Source organism: Sycon ciliatum, chromosome 1 (assembly GCF_964019385.1).
Source record: "Sycon ciliatum chromosome 1, ocSycCili1.1, whole genome shotgun sequence".
Classification (NCBI taxonomy): Eukaryota; Metazoa; Porifera; class Calcarea; order Leucosolenida; family Sycettidae; genus Sycon; species Sycon ciliatum.
In genome coordinates this window covers 58,191,798-58,218,005 of record NC_088643.1, presented here as the reverse complement: position 1 = coordinate 58,218,005, position 26,208 = coordinate 58,191,798, and the positions used below count along the sequence as shown (strand labels likewise).

At 47.5% G+C, this 26,208-nt stretch overlaps 2 protein-coding genes and 1 non-coding gene across 3 annotated transcripts in view; 2 read left to right on the top strand and 1 right to left on the bottom strand.

The window, feature by feature from the left end:
* Positions 1 to 19,543, top strand: part of LOC135804568 (uncharacterized) — a 22,928-nt gene extending 3,385 nt beyond the window's left edge. The window contains exons 3-16 of the mRNA XM_065318461.1: positions 275 to 409; positions 985 to 1,081; positions 1,394 to 2,149; positions 2,598 to 2,774; positions 6,451 to 6,633; positions 7,313 to 7,465; positions 8,568 to 8,779; positions 9,154 to 11,674; positions 11,874 to 11,970; positions 14,470 to 14,632; positions 15,800 to 15,917; positions 16,712 to 16,801; positions 17,244 to 17,333; positions 18,842 to 19,543. Coding sequence (XP_065174533.1) covers positions 275 to 409; positions 985 to 1,081; positions 1,394 to 2,149; positions 2,598 to 2,774; positions 6,451 to 6,633; positions 7,313 to 7,465; positions 8,568 to 8,779; positions 9,154 to 11,674; positions 11,874 to 11,970; positions 14,470 to 14,632; positions 15,800 to 15,917; positions 16,712 to 16,801; positions 17,244 to 17,333; positions 18,842 to 18,859 — 4,810 coding nt within the window. The 3' untranslated portion in view covers positions 18,860 to 19,543. The remainder of the gene's footprint in view (positions 1 to 274; positions 410 to 984; positions 1,082 to 1,393; positions 2,150 to 2,597; positions 2,775 to 6,450; positions 6,634 to 7,312; positions 7,466 to 8,567; positions 8,780 to 9,153; positions 11,675 to 11,873; positions 11,971 to 14,469; positions 14,633 to 15,799; positions 15,918 to 16,711; positions 16,802 to 17,243; positions 17,334 to 18,841) is intronic.
* Trnak-cuu (transfer RNA lysine (anticodon CUU)) lies at positions 13,160 to 13,232 on the top strand. The gene has a single exon. It is a non-coding gene; the product is annotated as a tRNA-Lys (tRNA).
* LOC135804572 (uncharacterized) lies at positions 18,976 to 26,151 on the bottom strand. Its single transcript, XM_065318467.1, has 8 exons — positions 25,856 to 26,151; positions 23,407 to 23,504; positions 22,450 to 22,542; positions 21,887 to 21,976; positions 21,363 to 21,459; positions 20,937 to 21,109; positions 20,278 to 20,322; positions 18,976 to 20,180 (listed from the first exon to the last, which is right to left on the bottom strand). Exons 1-8 carry the CDS (start codon positions 25,946 to 25,948, stop codon positions 19,682 to 19,684), a joined length of 1,188 nt encoding a protein of 395 aa, XP_065174539.1. The 5' UTR covers positions 25,949 to 26,151; the 3' UTR covers positions 18,976 to 19,681.
* Positions 26,152 to 26,208: the final 57 nt, after the last annotated feature.

Here is a 26,208-nt window from a genome sequence, read left to right as displayed (position 1 = left end):
TGTCTGCAAGAAAATGAATGTGCATCTTCATAATTATGGGTTCATGTGCGGAAATTTCCGTGGTGAGAATAAGACTACTACATGAAAGTCAACTTTGTACATGTGCTTACATTGCACCTGACCTATCGCCATAGTAGATCTGCTCACTCAGGAATGGTGAAGATGCATAATGGGAGTTTAATGGAAATTGCTCTACTCACATAATAATTATAATTTCAGGTTGAAATCCCTACTGTATCTGACTGGTTATAGTTGCCTATTCCTGTGCTCTCAGGCGAGTGAAGATTCAAGATGAAGATGAAGACACCCAGGTTGCTTTGGCGCTATCCACCTCTCTGGTTCAGACAAAGCTAGTTGCACCGGACACGCGTGCCCGTCCTGGTGCGAGAAAGAAGTCGAAGCAGACCAGGTGCGGTGTGTTTGTTGGGTGCACGTGTTGATCACAGTTGCTACATAGAAGCTAGGTAGAAGCAACTACTTCATACCCCGTAATGTCGCGTATTAAAGCCGGGCTTATTCCTGTAGAAGCCGATGTCGGGGCTATGCTTCTATTCACATCAGGCTTCTATTCAAACCAGGTATTTCTATGTGTGTCAACATTGAAACCAGGCTTATATGCCGGCAGTGTATATTGAAGATCAGGCTTGTATTCAAAACAGGCTTCTATATGAAATTGGCTTTAATAGAAGACACTACTTCATACATGGAATTTTCTCTTTCAGACTTACCGGTACTTTCGTTGATTTTGTTTGGCATCCCACTTGAACAAAAATGAGTCATTTTCCACACCGCAGGAAATACATGAGATAAGGGTCGCAGTTTTTCCTGGATGTTCTAAATGCTGACTGAATGGCCAGCTCAGGTTTTGGGCGAAAGTTTCTTCTTCTGCCGCTAGACTACATACTAACTATTACAGTATCAGGTGCTCTTAGGTATGTCTTTTCTAGCTGACATCATGTCTGACTCTGTGTTTTGCTTTCGCAGTGCCTCTAAGAATGAAGTGCCAGTCCTGTTGCAGCGCAGTGCGAGTGAACAGCAGGCTGTGGTTGCAGCGCGAGCGGGCAATGTCATATTAGGCCTGGTATGTGTGAATTCCTGAAATCTCCTGTCCTGCCGCTGTGTGCTTTCTTTTTGGGTTCATGGACTTGCAGTGGTTTTCATAGTATGTTGTGCAATCACGATTCATGGCAGATCCCAGTATGTCTTGCAGCCATTGGCAACAGAGGATGATCAGTACGTTTACATCTTCATGCGCACTTCAGTACGGGTTTTCACCGGGTCTACCTTCCCATTCTGTTTCAGCACGATGTGACGTGGTCTTTCCGAACGGGCGTGATAACTGATAACATCAGTGTTCTTGTACCACTGCTTGGGCGTATGTTTGTTTCTCCAGGGTGATGATGATGGTGATGATGACGACTCTATGCCAGTGTCGTGCACTCCGGCGTTTGCCACCAGTCGCCTAGCCAGTTCTGTTGTGTCCCCGCCTCGTGTCAGGTCTGCCGCGATCCCTGCTGATCACGCATCTCATGAGCAGGCCGCAGGCTGTGACTCGTCGAGTGGTGCCACCAGGTCGGATTCACCCAGCAGGTCGAATGATAGAGGTTGCCCGGCGGAGGGCAGTGGTTCGCGCTCAGGCCCTGTGTCACCCGGAGCTGAAGTGAAGTCTGGCTATGAAGGTGCTGCAGAGTACTCATTGAGTGCCACTGCTGAAGCTGGTGCTAAGCATATCGGAGCTGTGTCTGAGAGGGGAGCAAGTGAGGAGAGTGATGATGAGAAGGAAAATAAATTGCCAAAGCACCTGGAGTTGACCACCACCACCACCACCACGGTCTCCAGTGCAATGCCACTGGACTCTATGAGCGAGACATCAAGGTCTGTCCAGGACCGTCAACATACCGATGATGTTGGCCTCAGTGGACTTGGCTCTTTGTCAACAGACCCTCTGCGAACACTTGCGGAAACGTCTGCTGGGACCAGCAGCTGCTCTTCTGTGCACCCACCGTCGCAGCCAGTGGCCAGTAACCCTTACCCAAGTACCCGGCTGAAGTTGACAAGACAGCGCAAGAATCATGTTCAAGTGGTTGGGAAGGTCACTGACTTCTACTCAGTACCCGTTGCTAGTGTACATATGAATGACAACAAGCCAGTAAGTGGTACCGGTACATGTATTTCTGTGATGTTGCCATCGTCATGTACGAGTATGGACTCATGGGATACTTCTTGTACATGTGCTGTTGTGGACATGGAAATCCAGGGGCCCTGGCCATGCAGCCGTGAGTACGTATACGATCACGATCAACATGTGCAGTGCATGCTCATTTGCTGTGGTGTGCAATGCATGCAACGTTCTGTACGCACTGAGGGTGCCGGCCCCGCGTCATTCGACCGAATTTCCATGTCCACGACAGTACTTTGAGTACGAGCCTTGAAAGGGAGGCGGGGGGGGGGGGGGGGGGGGGCTGTGCACATGACACCCAATCTATAGGAATAGCCGTGCGCATTCTGTACAGGCATGCATAGTATGTAATTGTGTTGAATTGTCCTGTTTCCGGTGTGCGTTTATGCTCTGTCCGCTTTTTTTTCCCGCTGGCCAGGCAAGCCAACAGCTGTGGCGTCTGTCTGCGGGAGCTAGTCCTTTGACAGACAGCGACCATTTCTATGTGCCATCTCTACTGGAGGACTGCCATCAGCAACGCCCATGTGATCTGACTAGTGAAATCAATAGACTTGAAAAAACGGCACACGAGGAACCTCTCGATCAGAATGAGCCTGTGAGTATAGTTGAAGTATTAACCCTTTAATTAACATCGGTGTGTACATGAATCGACCGAATTTGGTCGATGGACATGCATGCACTAAAACATTCGTAACTCGATCGATTCTTCGCGGAATTTCAAACCCTAAGTATCTAGGAAAGAACTGAAGAGCTCAGCTTTCCATTGCAACAATCGGCGAGGAACTGCGATGTTGCATCCCAAAGATATCGTGCTCGACATTTCAAGCACGGCGAAATTCGAATTTTCCTCGGAGTGACTGACCTTGGGTGGGGGATTTTCCCTCTCCTGACATGCTGAGTCACCTTGGCATGCTTTGAGCGTGTGGGCAGCATGAAAAGAAACTCTAGCATTTGAAATGTTTACGATGAAGGAATGAGAAATGACTTGCGAGGAGAGAATTTTCTCGGATATCCAGCGGTGGGGAGTATTTGAAGAGCTGAGATTCAAAACCCGATAAGCGCAAAAATTGAGAAAATCAGATTTTCAGCTCAGTGTACTCAAAAGGTCGAGAGGCACCACCAGGCAAAATTTTACATTCAAAATCAGACTAGAACCATTTCAAAACTGGAACTCAAATTTGGATTTAGATACCAACTGCACACGTAGTCAATTCTCTATTCTATATCATTCACGCCGGAACTGCTGCTGCATAGCCCCAAGTCTGAAGACTTGGCAACTTCACGCCTGCACCTGACTCTTGCGCTATGATACGCGTCTCGCCTATGATACCCCTCAGAATTTTCCACCTTGCTCCCCCTTATGTTCTGGCTGCCCATTTTGGATCCATCAGTTGCCTGATGATCGTAGTAATACGTGAAACTCAGAGTTGTAACAAAGTTTCCAATCTCTCTCTTGTGGATACCAACTGCACATAAATGAATCCTTTTTGGCCATTATCCGAAAAGTGATGAAATGGATTTAGCGGGTTTTGCATCTCAGCTCTTCATTTGAAGAACCCTGGCGTTAGATATGTGATATCAGTAGCGTCCAGTTTGAGCTCAATGCACGCAGCTCGTGGAGAGCTTTCCAGAATGCCCACGATTGTGAAAATTGGTTGATTAGAATTTAGAACCAAAGATAGTCTGAGAATGAGGTGAGAAATATCGCATGTTGAACTGCCTGGGAATTTTTACCCCGAGTCATACTATAGCAGTGAATGCCATGCATGGGTTTACCTCGCACACTGAATTTCATAATTTGACATCCAAATCACAGAAGAGTGGTGTTCCAAACTTTACGTAATTGCACTCCATGTCCTGCGAGCTACAGTAGAACACTTTAATAGAATGATAGTTATAGCAACTGTTGCGTGTGTTAAATTAAATATGGCCGCGGAATCTGTATTCATCAATGGCGTTCTGCTGGGCTGTTTCAGTGCCTTTCTGCATGCCTAGATACCCGTTTTGGGCAGCCAAGATGCCACTTTTAGCTAGTTTTGGTCACTGTGTGCAGGTCCAATATGCAGGGAGAGGCATATTTAGTGCTTCCGTTCCAAGATTCCCAATAAGCACCCGTGACTGTGCAAGAAGATTAGCAGTATTGCTTTTTTGTCGCTGACGAATGTCAGTGTGCAATGCGACATACGTTTGGGCTGGTTGAAGCCCACGATGCCTTATTATGGCTTTCTGTTTGCTCTTGACGAACATGGCAGTCAGCTTCACCAGTACAGTAGTTCACTTCCGGTATCCCCGGCACCAGCAATCTTCCTGTATGCATGTAGGCGAGCTTCATGCTTCATCAGCTGCTGCTTGAGCTCGCTTGGAGCACTTTTGTCATGAGATACCAGTAGTGCTGGCAGAAGCTTCTCACATATCTCGTGCATCAGTGAGAAGGGCGGTATGGTGCTTTCCACCAGGTCAAACACATGGTGTGATCTGCGTAGAGGTGTGCCGTGCTCTTCCGACTCGCTGCTGCTGTCACTGCTACTGCCGCCGCCGATGTTGTCTTTGACCGGGGTGTCTGTACCGAATAGTGTGATTAATTCCAGTAATGGGCTGCTCCTATTGGTTTTCATTATATCACGATGAGTGGCAACGATACACCATCCATCGTGATAGTGTGCAACAGAATGTGCAGCCCGATCCATCACAACTGAGGCTCTAGCGCCGGTAGAAGATTCACTCATTGATGTTTAGTGGGTTGCTTAAGGCGGCACATAACTAACTGATGCTCCAGTGTCAATCAGGAAGGTAAAGCCAGTGACACTATCCGTAACACGTAGTAGGCGACCGGGGCATACCGTCGAGCCAGGGGTGGTGGTCGCCACTAATCCCTGGCGCTCCCGTTTCCCAAAAAGGAAATGCGTATACGGAATTGGCACATTTACGTGCGTACAAGTATGCATGCCTGTAGACGTAGAATATAAATGTGGGCATGATAGTAGTGTGCAAAAATCCATTCCGGCGGGTCAGGTGATGCCTTGAATCACAACAGATGCGCTGGAGGGCTTGGGTTTTCCTTGCAGCAAATAGCGTACCAGAAATGTGAATAAGGACGAGGCAACCTGACGAGCTGCACGAAAAGAATAGTGATCAAATGTGATTTCTCAAAAGACCTATATAATTATTACGACCAATAGTTTTTGCATTGGGTAAAGTTAATGCTGTACCTTCAAAGTAGTGTCAGAGGTTCACATGCTGACATTAAGCTCGTCAAGAAGCTTTGCTAATGCCTGAATCAGCGCTGAATTGGAGAGTCACTTGCCAATGTCAGCAATCACATACGTCTCAGCACAACAATATGTTTGCAGATCATGATCAGATAACCTGAGAAGTTAATGCTGTACCTTCAAAGTAGTGTCAGAGGTTGACATGCTGACACAGAGCTCGTCAAGAAGCTTGAATCAGGCTTGAATCGGCGCTGAATTGGAGAGTCGCTTGCCAATGTCAGCAATCACAGACGTCTCAGTACTGGGGAAACTTTTGGAAAAGTACATGCAAAAATTAGGTCAAACATGTCACGTGACCGTCTTGGAAGTCACATGCAGTTATATGTCTCATCCCCTTTTCCAGGACTCGACCATAAGCTTTCAGTGCATCCACATGCAAAGTACATGATTTTTTGTTCAGGTAGAGATCTTTTATAATGTTGGTGTTCGAGGAAGTGTGATTTGGTCAGTATAGTCTAGACGTTTATCACTATATGCGATTGGACTGGGTATGTAGTCTGTATCACTATGATTGTGATATCTTTATGACTTAGTGATGATGAAGTACACAAACAGACATGCACCATACCCAGAGTACATAACCATGTACTCTTATGGACTCTTATGTACTCTTGATAATATCCAACCAAGACTTTTGATAGCACGAGATGATCGGTAGCGGAGGAAAATGCTGCCACGACCTTCACAGTCCAATCGGGGGTCTGTACTACATGTGCGCTGTATAAAAAACATGTCTCAGATAAAAGTCTGTTTGGAATGCAAGCCTGGTTTTCAGGATGAACCTTCGCACTATAAGCCTGGTTTTGTGCCGACAATGAAAGTCCGATCTCTCTCCCTTTCTCTCTCTCTCTCTCTCTCTCTCTCTCTCTCTCTCTCTCTCTCTCTCTCTCTCTCTCTCTCTCTCTCTCTCTCTCTCTCACACACACACACACACACGCACGCTCACATGTACACACACACACTTCCTCTCTCTTTCTCTCTCCCATCTCTTACTCCATGCAGGCGAACAATATGTTGATGGTCAGCTTCTCACAGCGCCTTCTATCATCACTCTCCGATGAGTTGCAGAGCAGCTTGCCTCGGCCTTCCCAGCATTCCACAGGTCCTAGAAACTCACAAGAGGGCGGTGGTGGTTTTGGTGATGACGCTGATACCAGTGGTGGATCCTGTGAAGGCAGGAATACAGTAAGGCGTTGCAATCATTTAGTCGTCGATGCGCATGCACGAGTATTTGAGTATGGTCTTCCCTCCATGCTAGCTTCTTGCTAGTGACTTTTGGATTGGATTGGTTTATTTAACGTTGAATAACAAACAGGCAGTGTTGCCTTATTACATGAGATCGACTAAAGTTACAGGCACACAAATGTAAGGAAAAGATTAAAAGAAAAAAGAAAAATAGAGTAGGCTTTGAGTTTGGAAAAAATTGATGCCAGGAAACCTGCCCTCCCCTCTCCCCTGACACCTGGCATCCCCTTCCCCTGGCATCCCCTCCCCTGGCACCCCTCCCCCTGGCATCCCCTCCCCAGGCATCCCTCCCCCTGGCATCCCCTCCCCTGGCATCCCCTCCCCTGGCATCCCCCCCCCCCCCAAAAGGCTTCACAGCAGTCATGTATGCGTGTGATACCGATAGAGAATTGCGCCCGTTTGTCTGGCACCCCTCCCATGGCACCCCTCCCCTGGCATCCCTCCCCCTGGCATCCCCTCCCCTGGCACCCCTCCCCCTGGCATCCCTCCCCCTGGCATCCCCTCCCCTGGCATCCCCCCCCCCCCCCCCCCAAAAGGCTTCACAGCAGTCATGTATGCGTGTGATACCGATAGAGAATTGCGCCCGTTTGTCTTACTTGTCTTACTTGTCACTGTCCAGCACCGTGCTGCAGCCGTCGATACTCTGCTGACCGACCTTTCCGCCATGATGACATCATCTCGCTTCAGCGACGCCATCCTAGTGGCCAGCGATGGCAGTCAGCTACCCGTACACAAGGTTATCCTTGCCGCTAGGTCACCCGTCTTCTCACAGGTAATCATTGTTACTGATTGTCGGATTTCCAACCCATTTTAATCCTCGTGGGCCAACGCGGTTAACGTGACCTCTCTATCCCCAGGCCAGGGGAAAGGGGGATTAGGGCCGATTCCCACTACGGTACCGTGAGTGCCGTGCCGACGATTTGGGTAGGTCACGTGTACCCCACGGTACGAGCTTGAAGCTGAGAGTGATTTACACCTGCGCACAGTCATTCCGTGCATTCCGTCGGCAGGCCGGATCACCATTTTTTTTTAATCAATTTCTGACTTTGGTCCTGAGGGAAAATAGCGGGGGGCGATTGGAGAAACTGGATTGGAGAAAGCTCAAGAATCAACCAATCGAAAAGCCAAAAGCCAAGAAAAAACTTCGTACCACAAATACAAAAGAAAGAAAAAACTTCCTTTCAGGGAGTAGTAAAATACCTACTACTCACTGCATTCGACCTTGCGGAATACCACGGCATGCCATTTCCACCCCCCAGAGGCCCTCGGCACCGGAATGTCCACGGCGCGGTACGGCAGGAGCCACGGAATGAACTCGCGCCAAAACTGCCCCTCACGTGAGCAAATCACCATGGGTACTCACGGCACGGCACTAACGGTACCGTAGTGGGAATCGGCCCTAAGGAGGGAGGGGGAGGGTACCCGCTTTTGCTGATGTGGTAAACGAACAGGATTAGATGATATCAACATTTGTTGTCACTCTCACACCTGTCTTGAAGGATGTGAAAATCGCTTTGTCAATAGTTATCCTGGCAATTGGATACAGAATTTGAATGTGTCTTTCGTAACTGCCATGTTTGGTGACTGTAACCCTCCATTGTTACACCATACATGTAGGGTCAACTTTGCTCTGCTACAATAATGCACAGAGAAACTTCAGAACATGTATAATGTAGTACCTGTCAGATCTATAGCACATCGTCAACCTGTGGCCTACTCACATGCCTCTCTCTCTCTCTCTCTCTCTCTCTCTCTCTCTCTCTCTCTCTCTCTCTCTCTCTCTCTCTCTTTCTCTCTCTCCCTCTCTCGCTCTCTCTCTCTCTCTCTCTCTCTCTCTCTCTCTCTCTCTCTCCGCGTTCTCTTCTTGGTTTCAGATGCTGGAGGAGAACAACGAGTCTGTTCTCTTTGATGAGTCGACGCTCAACGCGTCCGGCTGGTCCGGCTTGGCCCATCAGCCGGTTGTGTTACGCTTTGATGAGCAGCCGCGTTCAGTACTTGTATCACTGGTAGCTTACCTCTACAGTGGAACACTACCCAGTGAACATGATGCTGAGGTCATATCAGGACTGTACTCTTTGGCAGTCAGGTATGTTTCTCTTGAATACAGGGGCAGACATAAATGCAAAGGAGCACCCCCCACACCACTCGACTTAAACTTCATTGTAGCATTACAATTTGCGCAAGTTTAGTATACTATTCTGTCCACAGAAATAGCTGAAATTTCATTGTACTTGGATAGGTTATCAATAAGAGTTCTTTTTTCCGCACGGTCAACACAGCGTCTTCTTGGAATCTTTCTTGGCAAGCCCTGTACTGTCATACAGGCTTTGGACATTATGATATTCTTGTTGACAGTCTGTGTAACTGTTGTGTGTGCATGTGCTTTGTATGTGTGCATGCGTGTGTTTATGTTGCGTATGTGTTTCGTTTCTGCCACCGCCGCTGCTGTCCAATCCACAGGTTAAAACTGAGTGTTCTTCAGTCGTATTGTGCTCCATTCTTACCAACATCCCATTCGCTTGATAAGGAGAAACCACCTGAACCAGACACAGTGGCTGCACAAACTGAACATGCCACCGCTGATGGCAACTGTTCATCCGAGTCTGCAAGTGAGGAGGCCCCAAGAGATTCGGAGCCGATCCTCGCCGAGCTGTCTATTAAAGTTGTAGATTCTACACTATGCACAGCAGTAAACAACTTCTATGCTAGCAATGTCGTCCAAGCTGATGGCAATGCAACTAGTGCAGCAAACAGTCATCTGATTACTGACAGAGATGGGTCACATTTTGAGAATTCTGGACTGTGTCTTGCAGATTTCAGACCTGCTAAATCCACATCCTCCGTGTCCACCGACGTTACGTCCACAGCAGTCTTATCAAGAGCAGAAAGCACTGCACTGTCTCCAGACGTATCGAGCGAAGAGACCAATGATGAGAAGTGCGTGGAGTATAGCCCACAGCAAGTAGGCGTAGGTGTTCGTATGGACACCAGTGCTGCTGCCGCTCCTGGTCACTTGCCCGAAGAGCATCACGGTATGAATCACAGTGATGCTCAGCAAGATGATGGCGACTGTGACTTGGCCGCTGTGGCGGAGCAAAGCCCAGTGATGAGCGCCGGTTCACCAGCTCTGTTTGATGTGGATAGCGGTGATGATGATGAACAGCACTCTGCCATCATTGCACTGGAGACTGCTAGCAACGCATGTACTGTTCAGCAGGCCAAGGGCAATACTAATAAGACACTCTCAGAGCACAACAGCATTGCCTGTAGTATTGTTAGAGAAGGTGCTGCTTGCTACCGGGGCACTGATGAGAATGATGCGGATCAAGATGACAACAACGTCCTTGCCACTTGCCAAGATCACCAAGAGACTACCACCGTTGTGCCATCTTGCTTGTCGGTACATTCTAGTAATCATGATGATTCCCATGCCTCTACTCCACCTAGCGTCCATGGTGTACCGGGTGGTGAGTCTATTTTGTGCAACAATGATATCCAACCATCGGCTGCTGACAAGTCTGCTAATACTGACACGTTTGAAAGGCATTCGACCAGTGACACTGAGACCTCTCCGCGCTACAACTGGTCAACGATGATGTCGGTTCCAGAGTTTGATACGCCAGTCCTGGTGCCCGATACTCCAGACAAGCACCCACGCTGTCACACGCCAGCGATGACTACCGATGGTGCTGGTGGTGCTGGTGGGAATAGCATTGTATCCTGTAGTACCCGTCTTTTCCAATCGCACTCCTCCGACCAACTCGATAAATCCGATTGTGCTGGCAGCCCTCACCGGGGCAGCTCGCTTGGCATGAAGCGTGGCTCGCTTACTGGAGCTTCACTGTCTCTTTCGTCTGTAAGAATCATCCCAGACTCGCCTCCTAATGATAGTTTACTTGATGGAAATCAGATGGCATCTCCAATGTCCAATGAGTGTTCACTGCCAGGTGACCCACGTGGCTTTTCGTCATCACCTCCCACAGAGAATACTAGTAACGATCAGTCCAGTAGCCAGGTTCATCCAGAAGCCGATGCCATCAGCATTGCTTCGTCCGCCAGAGACTCTGTGTGCTCGCCTGGCTCTGCTGCTCCGGTGCGGATGTCCGACGTTGACAATTCGGATTTCTATTTAAACGATGCTGGCCATAACTGTGATTTTGACTCAATGTCCCCAGTGCTGGTTCACAGGGCATCCACACCGGACATGTCCACAGTCCATGAAGTGCCTTTGCTTACTTCAGCTGCTCAGGATGACAGCGATCCGGCTCTCGCTCCTAGTCCAGAATGCCGGTCTGGTTTTGCGGACAATGTCGACGATAGCGGTGATCTATCCGGTGTTCTTGCTGTCCGTGTCGGTGTAGATCATGACAGCTCATCCGACTTGGCGTCATTGAGCAGTGTCTGTGCGTCAAGGCCTGCACGGAAATCTCTTCGCCGTGCCAGGGGTAGTAGTAGTATTGATAATGCTGATGCTGATGCTAATACTGATGGTGGGGGCAGTGGCTATGGTGGTTTCTCTCCTGGCTGGGATGCATGTCATGACTTTGATGACATTGCCGTCGATACTCATCTGGATGCCACTCAGACTGATTGTGTGTATGGAGACCACTGTGATGCTTCACCCATGCACACAAGCACTGTATCTGCTGGAGAGTCCACTATGCACGATAGCTTACTGCTGGCAGCTGTGAACATGGATGATGATGACGGTGACGATGATGGTGCGAACACATTGACGCCGCAGGCATGCCAGCAGCACGACTCCAGCACTGCCACGTCTGCCGGTCCACCTACTACTCGTGCGCCGTCTGCAACGCATGGAGCTACTGTAACTCCGGCACTGCCAGTACGTGCTCGTTCACACCTCACAGCAGCAGCAACAGCAGCAGCAGGTAGTTCTGGAGGTTCGTCAGCCTCTAGCGGCGGCGGTCCAATCACGCCAATGCCTAACTATGATAACATGGCTACACCGGAGGTTCGCGTAAGTCATGTTCATACGTCAGATTCTATTTGTACATGCTGGTGAGTTATTATGCTTTGGACTTTTCTTTCCCGTGCATGCAACGTATTGTTGATCTTGAAGCCTGTTGTGCCTCACGTCTCGGGTTGTTCCACCCGTTTCCTGTTGTATACGAGTGCCTGCAATTATTGGTGTGTCTTCTGTGGTTCTCTCTCTCCAGGCCCGTGCTGATCAGTTTGGAATTCGCAAGCTGCCCAAGAAGCGTGCCATTGCCTTGCTGAAGCACATCTATGACTATACACATCAGCCGGACACAGGTATGTTTGCTGATTGTACATGCATAACGGCTGCTTCAAAACTATAAGAACCCCCTTACTGTAAGTCTACGAATTTTCGGCCCATTCAAATTTCGGCCTCCCAGGGCTAAAACCCATTTCGGCCACATCAAATTTTCGGTCTGTACTGCTGCCGCCTGTGTACACTGTCACACTGAACCTTGCGAAACAAACTGTCGGCCGCAACACATTTTCGGCCAAACATGACCAGGCCGAAAATAGTCGAAAATAAATATGCGCCGAATATTTGTTGACTTTACAGTAATCCTGTCACACTATTCCACACAAAATTGCAGTTTTAATGCTTTATTTCGCCACCATTTGCGTCAATGACAGCCTGAATCCTCTTCCCAAAGCTCTGGGCCAGGTTTTGGAGGGTTTCCAGAGGGATTCTCTCTCACTCCTTCCTCACACGGCGCTTCAGCTCAGCCATAGTTCGCGCGGGCGGGTCGGCAGAGACCTGATCTTTCAGAATGGCCCAGCCTTGAAGCACTCGCACTATCACTCCATCAGGCCAACGCCATGTCTTTGTACAGCCTCCCAATCATCTTCTGACACGTCTCCATGCACGTATGCTAGGCCAAAGTACTTGGTCTTAGAAACTGAGCATTTCAGTGCGGAAACCTCTTTGTCTTTACACCTTTCTGCACTGGAGAAGGCTGAGCAGCCAGGATGAATTCTTCTGACATGAACGGCTTTGCATTTGGTTCGGCTGGCATTGCGTAGTTGTGCATGTTTGCGGAGTGGACACTGGTAGTGGGAGATAACATTTGTCCAAGAGTACATAACCCCCCAGAGTGTGCAACTCCCACATACCCTGCTGTCCCGACAGAATTTCAAGTTGACGTCATTATTTATGACGCAATGCTCCTTGCACCAGTGATTTACAACATGTGTACGGGTGTCAACGCATCACACGTTTTTCTTTGCAATAATTTGTACAGGATCGATCGGCTTCGGTCAACCACAGGTTCCGGATTCGTCTGATAATCCGTGTACAGTCCGCATTGCATCATCAAAATGACGCCAACTTGAAATTCTGTCGGGACAGCACCCATAGTGGAGTTGCACACTCTGGGGGGGGGGGGGGGGGTATGTACTCTTGATTTGTCCGGAGGCTTGGTCCATATCTGTCAGTCTTTCGTTCGTTGTATGGTGATATTTTCAAGCAGCCCGGCTAGCTCAGTCGGTAGAGCATGAGACTCTTAATCTCAGGGTCGTGGGTTCGAGCCCCACGTTGGGCGCTTATTTTTTTTCTTTTCCTTTTTACCCCGCTTCACTTTTGTATGACATTGTACTGCTCTTGTTTGCCTGACTCCATACGTCATGCACATGTACATGCAGTGTGCATTGGCTGTTTCAAGGACCATAATTATTTTGCTGTACGATAGAATGCTGATTATCGGAGCGTCAACAATTCGAAAGATCGACTATCCGAAATGTCTGTTTGAGCTGAAGGGAGAAAATATGTTTTTTTTGCTGATTTTCACAGCGTGCACGGGGTATAAATGTAATTGCAGAAGGTTATCGGTAATTTTGAAAACCTGATGTGAGGCTTATTCCTATGGTGATGCCGAACAGCACGAGAAACAACGGGAGCGTGAGGGAATGTACGTGTTAGGTGGGTGTTTCCCCGCTCCCTTATCCGATCATACTCCCCATCCGAAACCCCTGGGGACGCCCCTCCCCCCCCCCCCTCCCCCCCCCCCCTCCCCCCCCATACCCAGGGGAGTGTGGTTAATTGTCACTCTACTGCAGTGAGTGTTGCCTGTAAGTTACACCCGCCTCCTTGCTGTATGAGGATGGAGATGGTGTCGAGTAAAGCCAGTAGAACAGAAATTGGTGCTAATATGGAGGTTTAGCAAGACGTATTTCACGTTTGTGTTTGCACTCCAATGAAAGTCCAACTCAGTGATGGAATTTGCGTTATGATGAGGATTAGCGAACAGAACGCGTACTTGCAGGACGTTGACAGGTCGCACATGTGTACACACAGTACAACGTAGTAAATGTATGACTGTCCTGACACGAATCTGTGATTCGGGTTTCGACTGCTTTTCCGAACGAAAATGCAAATGTTTGCAATCCAGTTCGCGAACCGAAAAATGTTCGCAAACTCGAACGCAAAATCAATGATGCTAAACCTCCGTACTCCTGCTGAGATTGGGCATCGGGATATGAGTGAGTTACTCCATGTCGTGCCTCTTTTTGTTCTCAACGTTTGTTGCGGTGGCCATCCACTTGGGGCACCATGCATGAATTGAGAAAAAAAACGGCACCACGATCTTCAGTTTTTCTACAGTCTGCATAGCCGGAATATCATTAGTGCCTCTTGAGTTACATATTGCGCGGTATTCGTACTCTTACGCATGTCTTGATAGTACACGTACTATTAGTATTACTGTTCAACCACACAGTCATTGCCATTGGCTGCTTGCTACATTGCTGCATTGGTTGCTGTGTTGCCCTGCTTCTCCACAGCCAAGTCTCGTTCTGCGGCTCGCAGCAATGCTGAGCAACGGGAGGCAGATGATGATGATGATGATGTATCTGATGACAATGCGGCTAACAATGGTGAAGAGGATTCTGATGACGCTGACCAGGATGATGATGTCCTGACCAGTGTCGGCAACGAGTCGCAGAGGTGAGTGCCTTACTAGTATTTGTTATTTCATTATGGCGTTGGTTTCGTCCATCACGTTGGTTGTTACCAGGGAGTAGTAAAATACCAGTATTTTACTACCAGTATTTTACTACCGTAAAATCCCGCCAGAGCGCCCCGTCTCTCCCATCCGCCCCTCCCTGACTTCTCGTCAGGGACGTGATTGATTGTATCCTCGTACGACTCTGTCACAGTCTGTGATGCCGTACTGTACTGCAGACGCGTGCTCAACCCCGTTGGAAATGTACACAACAGTGCCCACCCTCTTGACCAGGGATCGCACAAACCCTGAGTTTTAATGGGTCTGTACGACTCCTGGCTCTTGACCTTTGGTCGGTGTACGAGATGCACGAACAGTTTTCGTAGGGTGAGTACTTTTTCATGTAGTACTGAATACGGCAAGTAGGACTCGCCCATCCGCCCCTCCCCACCTGAAGCATCGAGGAGGTAGGGGCGCTCTGGCGGGATTTTACGGTACTCTCTGATTGCTACCACTATGTCTGCTTCTATGGTAACAAAGGGAGTTTTTTGAAGGGATCTATCATGCTACAGTGCATGGCACCAATAGTACAAGAAAACCAGAGCGTGTCCAGCTTCTGCCTGGGTGCCTGTCGCAGTCAAATTCCTGCATTATATCCTAGTCGATGCAGATACGGGGATGGGAAGTGGCATAGTGTGTAGATCTACGACTGAGCTGCATGCACCTGTGCAGCAGGAGACCTGCTTGAATCTGTTATCCTGCGTGTACGCTCTGCAGCACGGAAATGTTGGTTACATCCAGGAATTTTGCAGAGCAATCCGTCCGAGCTGATCACTCTGTTGTTCATGTGTTCTTTCATAGCACATGCATGTACACGTGTATTCACACTCATCTGGCGTATTGCATGGACTGCATAAAATGATACTTCAGTACTTGTGATCCATCTATCTAGTATTACAACTTCTTTCGCTCGCGTATGTGCTTGAAGTACAGTAGGCCCTGCAGCAACGGGACAGCCAGGTCTTCTGCGCTGTTACTCGCAGTTTCATGCTAAAACACTCCACAGACAGCAGTACTCTTGATGTCTGCCTTGATGTGCCTGTGTTACTGTTACTGATCGGGTATATAACCGATCTACTGTGTGTCTGCATGCATGCGTTCGTGTGCAGGTCAGGAGATGAATCTGGTGCGGAACAAGATGTGGACATGGCAAAACAGTTTGCTGGAAGTATGTTAGAGCTGGATGTGGACGGGGACGATGACACGGCGGGCTTTACGGCCACACAGGTACTTCAATTCTCTGTGCATATGGGTGTCTGTGTGTTTGTGTGCGTGTGCGTACATGCGCGTGCGCGTGCGTGTGTGTCTGTATTTGTGTGTGCTACGTTACTGCTAACTGCTAAGCACAACACAACACAACTGCTAAGTACATTGTATATGGTTGTGTGTGTGTGTGTGTGTGTGTGTGTGTGTGTTTGTGTTTTTACGCCTGAGCATGTGTGTGTGTGTGTGTGTGTGTCTGTCTGTCTGTCTGCATAGCAAGTGTGTTTGTACTGTCCTGGTCTGTATGTATGCTAAATAATAGTCCTTTATGGGTGTGCACTTGTTTGTGATAGCGCTTACACACATTCTAGTGCATTGTGGTGACCTTGGGCCAAGTGTTCCTCTCTTTTCCCTACTTCAATCACTATCGTATACGCTGTCCATGCCATGCAACTGAAGCACATGGGACAATGTAGTCCTGTCCACAGATACATTGAGAAGAAAGGCAACTTGCAACAACAGTATGTGTACATGTAGCTGATAACGATAGTCACTTACACAGCAGCTATATAGACTAACCGATGCTCGTGCTCCATACAATGTCCGTACTAAGCAAGAGTATGTCTTATCAGAGTACGTACTAAGTGAGTTCTACTGTACTTCAACCACTGTACTTCAAGCTACATTACTTTGTATTCGAAAGGTTAAACATTTCGTGTTTTAACGTTACCCAATTAAATGCTTTCCCTTGTCTGTGGCTACTATCTCCCCCCTCTCTCTCTCTCTCTCCCGTTGTCCCATTGTGCCCTTCTTCTCAGATGGTATCTAATGATGAGCGTATGTTCAAGGAGCTCTACCAGTTTCTGCGTACAAATAAGCAGTTTCTCGAGCGTATCTTGCTCTACCAAGTGAGTACGGCCGTAGCAAGCTACATGACATAATTGAGTTGTGCATGTGGTGTTATGCTTTGCAGGCTTGATGTCTGTGTTGCCACGCATGCACATTGTGTTGTGGGAGATGGTATTGCCACCAGCCTGCAGCACTCTTTCGTTATAATGCTGCGGAACGTGACAACATTTCGAGCTACACTGGATACGTAGCCTGTTTTGCCCACCATGTGCAATAGGCTATGCACGCGCACACACACACACACACACATACATGCACACATACACACACACACACGCACACACACACACACACATGATTGTAACGTTATGCAATGTTCTGGTAGTTCCAGGTTGCAGCATCAGCGGCCACTGCCAAATTTCATCATGGAACTTAACTTGTTTGGTGCATGTGTGTTCTTGCTCATGTCTATTCTTGCCTGCACGGCATGTGTGTTCTTAGCCACTGGACTTTGCTGCACTGAATGCTTCTCTTCGCCAAGCCGCTATCCGCTGTTCACAGCGTACTCTGGTGAAATTCTTGGATTCCCAGGCAAGTGTAGATGTATATTGAACTAGATTCGTTTTCTTTCCCTGTGGTGCAGAATAGTAGAATGGTGTGAAACCTTCATTGCAGCTGATGCATCGGAGGAAATGATGCAGAAACCGGGTACAGTCAGACCTCGTTCATCCGGTCCTCGTTTATCCGGATCCCTCGCCATCCGGAAGAAAATCGCTGGTTACCGATGTGCAGCATATGTTATGCATACAACATAACCGGACCTCGCTATCCGCATACCGGTGCATGATTTTGTGTTCAAACTGGTTAAAATGTGTACAAAAAGCTTCGCCGTATCCGGTTGCATGTGGCTGGCTAGCGCTTGCAGAAGCTAGTATCAGGGAGTTGTACAAGCAAATGAGGTCCTTGACCTGCTGCTTGGTGTATGCGGACAGCACTCAGTTGCATGCACTTGTCATTTTTCTCGCTTGTTTTACATACTGGGCACGCTAGTTGTACTGCATAGGACCTGTCTACATGTACATGTACATGTATGTATGATGTCACTGCTTTTGACATGCCACACGCATATACAGTATGTGTGTTCAGTTATCCGGTTACCTCGCCTATCCGGATGTTTTTGTGGAAAACAGATGTGTGCGGTTAAGCGAGGTCTGACTGTACCGTATTTTCCGGGGTATAAGCCGCACCGGGGTATAAGCCGCACCCCCCTTTTTGAGGCAAAATATTGACTAAAAGTTGGTATTCGGAGTATAAGCCGCACCCACAAACCAAGATTTTTCACACTCATTGACAAATGGCCTTTCTACAAATTTATTATGGTTATGGAGCTAAATACCATGTAACTGTTAGATCAGATTATGAAGTGTTAGTGCACCACAGGTTGCTGCAGAGATGTTGGTGTATTGCTGTGTTGACTACAGATCACTCCATGTCATCTGCATCTTCAGTCTCGCTGCCACTGATGCACTAAAACTAGTAAAAGTGCCGGGATAGCAACACAGGCGCGAAGCTGAGTCGAATGACATGTCACATGACGTCAGCATGCATACTGATGTATGCTAAGCATTCATTCGCGCAAGCATATTCGGTGTATAAGCCGCAGGGGCGATTTTGGTCCGATTTTTAGCGGAAAAAAGTGCGGCTTATACCCCGGAAAATACGGTACCTTGTATCGGAGAAGGAGAGGGAGAGAGACACCATGACATCTGCCGCCTGTCACGTATTGGATTTATCATGATGTTACTAGTACAGCTGTAGTTGGTTACCAGTCTAACCTACCACCATCAGGGGCGTCACAGGGCAGTGGGGAGGGGTACGCCCAAGGGGTGGTGCGAGGGGCGTCCCCCGGGGAAAAAAAACAATTAGGATTTTCGGCCAACAGGGCACGTTTTAGCGCTCCTTTACTGCCTTTTTGGATGAATTGTCGTACCATCCTGGATGAAAAGTGGTACTATCATGGTCGTACTGGTCGTACCCTGTGTGTGTGACGTCCCTAACCACTGTTCTTCCATTTTTCATTTGTGTTTGTGTGTTTGCAGTGCATCGTGTTTCGCTAGCCGACAGTCGCCACTGTCTTGTCGTGAAGTGTGTAGCCACCAGCCATATCGGATGTACTGGACATCAGTCAGCCATGACTCGTTCCCTGATTGCCTGATCACTGTCAAGAACATGCTCTACCATCATATGGTTTCCACTATGTGCACCACATGATATCACCATGAAACTTGCAGAACTTGAAAAAAACTTGAAATCAAGATACTTATTATGAAAGGTTCATGGCAGACCATGCCAAAAGAACACTCACAGATTTTCGTGACAGCTGATATTATAATAATTATAACTACGTCAAAAGTATTAAATTGATGATGAAGATACATTGTATATTCATTGGTTTGAGGGAAAGATAGAGGAAAGATGTACATTGTATATTTCATGAAATTCAATTACGGTGGAAGGCTGCAGTGCAAAAGATTGTGCAGAATGAAATATTCCAAATTCCAACGAAATACCGTACCAGGCAAGCATACTAGCAACAGGTCTTCTTCTTGTTTTTTTATATTTAATAGCTGGCTAATTTTGAAATTGCTTTGATTCAGTTTCATTTGTGACATATTCGCTGGTTGAATACGAAAGTGACGAAATGAATACTGATGTCAACTTGTCTTGTTATGGGATCATAGCGGTAACGTCTGCAGATGTAATTCGAAGTAATAAAATATCAACCGGGGCTAGAGACAGCACTCTGACTGTGATCTTCATTTAAAGTGACTTTGTGTATGATGAAAGAGTACATGTCATGTACCCTGAAGGAAGGGGGGGGGGGGGGGACTCTACTCGGCGCAGCAGAGCACATTTTAAGCTGAGCTTTCAGCACCAAGCTAAAAGAGGTCCAGCCGAGAGAAGACGAGAGGAGCCAACAGTTTTGACATCGCAGGTGACTGACTGCTTTCCTCTTCTCTGCCTGCGCTGGTTACTCTTTGCTGGGCGCTGCCGGAGAGAGCAGACTGGTCAAGCAAGATAAACATAAAGCCATTGTCCATGCGCGAAGCCATCTCGGCTCTCACCAGCCCAAGACTAGATAGGGCCGCAGAAAACACTGCGTCATCGAATAGTGTTTTCGGCATAGATATCACCACCTCTGCCGTGTGTTGCTGGGTGGCCTGTAAGTCTGTGCTGGTGCAGGAGAGAAAGCAGTTTCTCAAGCATTCAGTAGCCGCCACTGTTGCCAAGCCGCTTGCCGCATCACCTGGCACTGGACCATCGCGAGACGCCGCATGTGATCGTGCATAACACAACTCTGCCAAATCAATGCGACGTGGCGAATCACACACAGGAGCAGTTGTTGTTTTGATGAGGCAGTACGCCAATGCCTGTTGCCTGAATAGTGAATCGCACAGCATGAAATACACACCACGCACAGTCTCAGGAGGGAAATCAAAGAAAACGCCAATCATTCGAAATACAACTAGCTCACCTGTCTGATGACATAGCCAGGAATCCACAAACTCCATCAGTCAGCCTGCGTAGGAAACATGACCAGACACACACTCAGACTCAGACATGCCCATCGCGGAAGCGATGATAGCGAACAGCTATGTTAGACATAGCAACTTGTGCTGGGATTACACCGTTCAACAGCTTGCAAGGCTGATGAATTGACCACCACTAATTTTAGCCTGGTATCCACCACACAGCTGATTGAAGTGGCTTTTTCTGGCCAGTGAATCCCTATTTTTCATTTTTTTTCTTTTTTTCCATTTTTGCAGACACACACACACACACACACACACACACACACACACACACACACACACACACACACACACACACACACACACTTGCACATATGTACAAGGAATACAGTCCACACATACTTGACAGCTATAGCTACAATGTGGGCCCAATGTACTGCTGCACTGGTGCACTACAACAGCACAAGTACTTCAGGACGGAATTTCCCTGCAATGTAGTATCAGCATGGCGTGTGTGCAAAACTCTAAACACATGTTCACACAGTGCAACGGCTGTGTCGGCCAGAGGAAAGGGGACGGGGAGTTCAAATCGGGGAGTAGTACTTTACTACTGTACGCCCCGGTTCAAATGTAATCATCAAGCGAGCATGACAGGACTCACCCGATCCAGTTTTGCCAGTATGCCAGGTCATGCAGTGTGCTTGCTCTCCGCACTACTGGACCATTGCAGCAAGACATTCTGCACTCATAGAGGCTTGACATGGCACGCACATGATCCAAATTCTTCCAGTCGACTTCATGGACAACAAGCAGTGGTGATGGCTGCGTTTGTGCCTGATCAAGAACAATAGCAACCAAACAACTAAGAATACTAAATGGGATGTGTGTCATTGTGACCAATGTAATCACACTATAACTGAGTCAGCGAACATTAAAAAGAAAATCAATCCACGCCAACTGGCCGCTACTGTATATGCAAATATTGACACCAGATGAACTAGTAATTGATCTGCTTCAGTGCAAATCACAGTGCTACAGCTCAACAAGGCATAGGCAGATGTAAGACAGCAACACTGTCGATTCTTACGAGTTGTCTTGAATCTACTGTAGCACTCAGGTCAGCATACTCAACAGGCACAGATTGCCAACCGCGACGGCCATAGAATTCCTGTAGATGCTTGCGGCTGGCAGCAGACACCACAAAAGCAATGCGAAACGAGGACGCAAGTTACCGGGCAGTGGCGCTGAGCAAAGGACTCATCATACCAGGAAAAAGCAGCCAATTTGGACCACTGCTGTTAACGCAAGAAAACCAGCCAAAGTGCCTCAGCACGGCAGAAGCAGTGTCTGGCGCAGAGACAATATGTAAGCATCTACAACAGCAAAGGTGCCTATCTCTCTGTGTAGTGTCCACAGCACAGTACGAGATCTATTACAGGCACAATAAGTATATCTATTTCCGAACATACCCACACCACACCTCGACTATGTAAACAAGTACAACAAGTACATGTACACGTACGGTACCGGGGGAAAGGGAGAGTGCAAGCCAGCCTGCAAGCTGACGGTATCGCCCTGACTATGCACAAGACACAGCTTTGAGCAGCTCACCTGGAGTGAAGGCAGCCAATGGCATATTGCTTGTTATCTTGAAGGACCGATACGACATGGGACAGGAGCTTGCTAGCCAATCCCTGACCTCTATGCACAAAAGCATAAGCAAGAGCAAGACAGCAGGACAGGGAACATACTAGTACACGCAGCAACGGTGATAGCATCGATGCAACTTGACAAGCATACACTACGTTACAGGGCCAGAGCTGGTTCATCTGTCTTGGTGCGGCTTTGCACATCACTCGTATCAATCAAAACTCCGTGTGAGGCAGGGTAAGCCTCCTCAATCGATGACAATGCACGGTACTCCTTCTCTTTTTGACAATTTAGAGGAGTTGAGTTGATTCTACTTCCTTTTGTGTACCTCGTGAGGAGTTGAGAGATACATGTAGTTTTTGTCTTCAGAATAGCTCATACCACATGTTCCACAGTGGCCACACCCTGCCCAAAGCCCTGCACAAGCACAAGCACACACTCCAGGGCAGCCATACCATGTATCACGGGCCCTGCGCCACAGCCAGCGAACACAACACAACATAACATGACATACAGCACAGTACCTTGCATCCGGTCTTGTGGACACTTCACCCACACCAAACATTGTTACTTCATCTCCATCGACGTAAATCCGTCTACTGAACAGGCGCAGTGTGCTGCCAGCGAACACAGTGCAAAAAGACACAAAATTACATAATAGTTTCAAAAGTCTAATGCAGCTAATAACAATAATAAAATAATAATACAGCTTTCGTACAAAAGCCACGAAAGATGCACTCAAGCCAAGTCCGCTTCTGTCTCCACACTAGCAGCAGCAATAAAAGCAAATAACAATGAATCAACAACATGACAACAAACAAAATTAACAACAAAATTATAGCTCTAAGACCTATGTGCAATGTGAAATCTCCATTCCGGTTTGTCGGCTGCTAAAGATCGTGCTGATCCAAGATCAGCAATCCTCTTCAGTGGAATGTTGTGGCTGGCCAAGTCGTTTCTGAGAGAGGTGACAAGATAAGTAGCTAGACGTCCCCTTCGGCCCTTCGAATCAGAGGAGATGTGGCACGACATCGCGAGACAGGGAGGACATTTCTCATTCATCCTCATCACGTGACCCATAAGTTGCATGCAGTCCTCTGCAACACGTTCCGAGAGTGGCTGAGTGTTACATCTTGAAAATAGCTCTTTGTTGCTGATAATGTGCAGTGCAGCTGCACATCATCATCAATAAAGAAATCTGCATAACGCTGCGCTGAGCATGGTGTTTGCCCATACAGTGGGCGTATAGGGTTTGCACATACAGTTCGGAGGGATTGCAACCAGGCTACATTAGCAAGTACGTGTTGCGTGCAAGACAGCCCCAAGAATATGAGCTTCTTTCCCTTACTGATGATGATGAGTGAAGTGCTATTTCAACATGTGCTATGCCGTCATTTGCCATTGTACATGCATTTTCCATGCTTTGCCATCATATCCTCCAACAACCAGTGCCAGCTACAGTTTGCATCAGCTTGACTCACCTCAAAATGCTGCCATCCTTCTCAACAACCCACACTTGTGAAGGATCAAACTCAGGATCATTCTTGACATGAGCTTCAAAATAGTGTCGTGGCGTACCCTGCAAAAGATTGACACCCGCACAAGCACATGCGCATGCACACATAGGCATTGCAGTCGCAGCTATTCTTCTCTTTTCTCTCTACGGACCCGGTTCAACCTCTGATGTGTGCTGCAGCCCGCATATGGCTGGCTGGCGAGTTCAGATTAGTTACGGCGTGCGCATGTTGCGTACAACCGCAGCGTGCATGTAAGTGTCGCTTGACATGCATCAACGAATAGAGTGAGATCTGTGGTCTCTCTGAAGGCCGCTGGAGCGCGTGTGAAGTGACGGCTTGCGCAACGTGTGTATTGTTAACCTACATTACCGCAAGCTCTAATGTGCTAATAAATAGAACACTCACTACTACTACTACAGTCAGACCTCGCTTATCCGGTCCTCTTTTATCCGGATCCCTCGCCATCCGGAAGAAAATCGTTGGTTACCGATTTACAGCATATGCCATGAATACAATACAATATGTGTGTTCGATTATCCGGTTCCTTCGCCTATCCGGATATTTTTGTGGAAAACGGATGTGTGCGGTTATGCGAGGTCTGACTGTACTACTATTCCAGCACATGTTCAGTATTCGAGCGACTGGTGCTACAGTTGGGGCCAAAGAAACGTCGCGACTCGAGTATGAAGGTGGACCGTGTGGTAGCAGGTGGCAGGTAATCAGCGCGCCAACAAGTCACATTCGCCGTGTATCAGCATTTGAATCATGGGAACTGTTTGATTCATACCATAATTAATCTTATACCTCGCAACTGTGGCACTAACGACTATCTGCCTCTGGCACCATTCTAGATACTTACAGTTGGGACTCTAGCTTCTCCCCTTTTATATTCTATCTCCTTATATTCTCTATCCAACCTTTTATAATACGACTACTGAGTATATTACGTAATGTATAACTATTCTTCTGATCGGATTGCTCACGGTGTATATACCGTATTTTCCGGAGAATAAGCCACACTGGAGTATAAGCCGCACCCCCCCCCCCCCATTTTGCCACGAAATACAGCCATCTTTCCTATTTATCACCGTTAATTTGATCATCAGAATAAGCCGCACCCCCCCCCCCCCCTCCCCCCCTTTCGGGGTGAATTTTGAGTGTTCAAAGTGCTGCTTATACTCCGGAAAATACGGTGCCTTGGTTTTGTTAGCATTCGTCCTTGCTCCAGCACTGGCCGTTCGTCTCGTTCTCATTTTTATCCATTTCTCGCTCTGACTTTACAAGGTACGTCCTTGGAAATGGAACTCTTGCCTTGGTGGGCTGTTGAATAAGGGTGTACATTGTTATATTGTGCACTTGTGAATCTGGGTCTCGCTCACACTTCGTGGCGGTCCTATTAGTGTTGCTTGCAACACCGGCTTTTGGACTTACCCTCGAGGTCGGGTCATGACAGAAATATGACCTCAACCCCCGCCCCCTAGTATAAGGGATTGGTGTGCCTGGTGCTACGCTGCTACAAATCCAAAAAAAGGTGCTTGTCCTTATACGCTTAGTCCCCTATGCATGCTGCGGGGTCACAATTCTTTGGCCGTAACTAGAGTCTGCTACACAGTAAGAACTCGGGAGTAAAACAGATTCTGCTGCGACTCCGAGTTATCACACATATACACGACTATCAGGCGCCTACAAACATGAAACTCAGGCCTCGTTTACACGATCGAAAAACTTTTTTATCAAAAACGTTTTCAAAAGAATACACTTCTACAGATTTTGATAAGAGCGTGCACACGACAACGCTGAAAAACGTTTCAAACGAAAAACGGCCTTCAAAGGGTTTTTCAATCGTATTCGTTCCGTTTCGTTCTCGTGTAAACGGCAAAAACGTTTTTACTACTACGAGCCTTGTACTCAAAACATGCCGCCACCAGCCTGCGCCAGGCCAACTTATTGCACGTGACCATTGGGCGCCGAAAACGCGTTGCAGCAGTGTACGGTACACGCTTATCGGTTTCGTGTATTAAAACAGCAAAAAACGTTTCGAAAACGATTGAAAAACGTTTTTCATTCATTGTCGTGTAAACGAGGCCTCAGTTGCAACAGAAATTTAATCTCCCTCCTGCATGCAAAACCCACTGCTTGTTACCTGTTTGTTGTATGTCTGCTGGATTAGCTCACAGCTTGGTGTTCTCTCACATAATGTCATTGCTCAAATCAACCTCAGTTTAGATATCTTGTTTATCACTGCAACCTCACATAACGTGACAACTAGTTTCGCAATCATTCTTTTTTTCATTTCTTGGATCAATGGTGAAATTTCACTATAATAATTATCATGTCACGTCAACAGCTTTGAAATAAGGCCAACGAATTTTATTCCATTCGATCTTGAATTACACATCATTGTGGCATTTACCTTCTCTTTGAAAGCTGCTTCCAGAAAGTCTAACCACCCTTCTAGCTTTTCAGGGGACTCGAGATTGTGGATATTCATCATATTAGGGTCCATAGTTTGCCCGTGCTACGACAATGAACATAGAGAATACTAGTAATTTCTACTTCAAGAAAATGTGTTATGAAGGAAGGAAAGAGTCACTGTGGACATGGTGCACGAAACTTGACCTCCAACAATGCAATATCATTCTACAAATCAGCACAATCATGAGCGACTGCACCATGTATGTCCACGATCGACTCGACAACTGCACTGGAGATTTCTTGTTCTTTTTGAAATCATAAAATACACGTGTTTTTCACATGTCTTTGTCA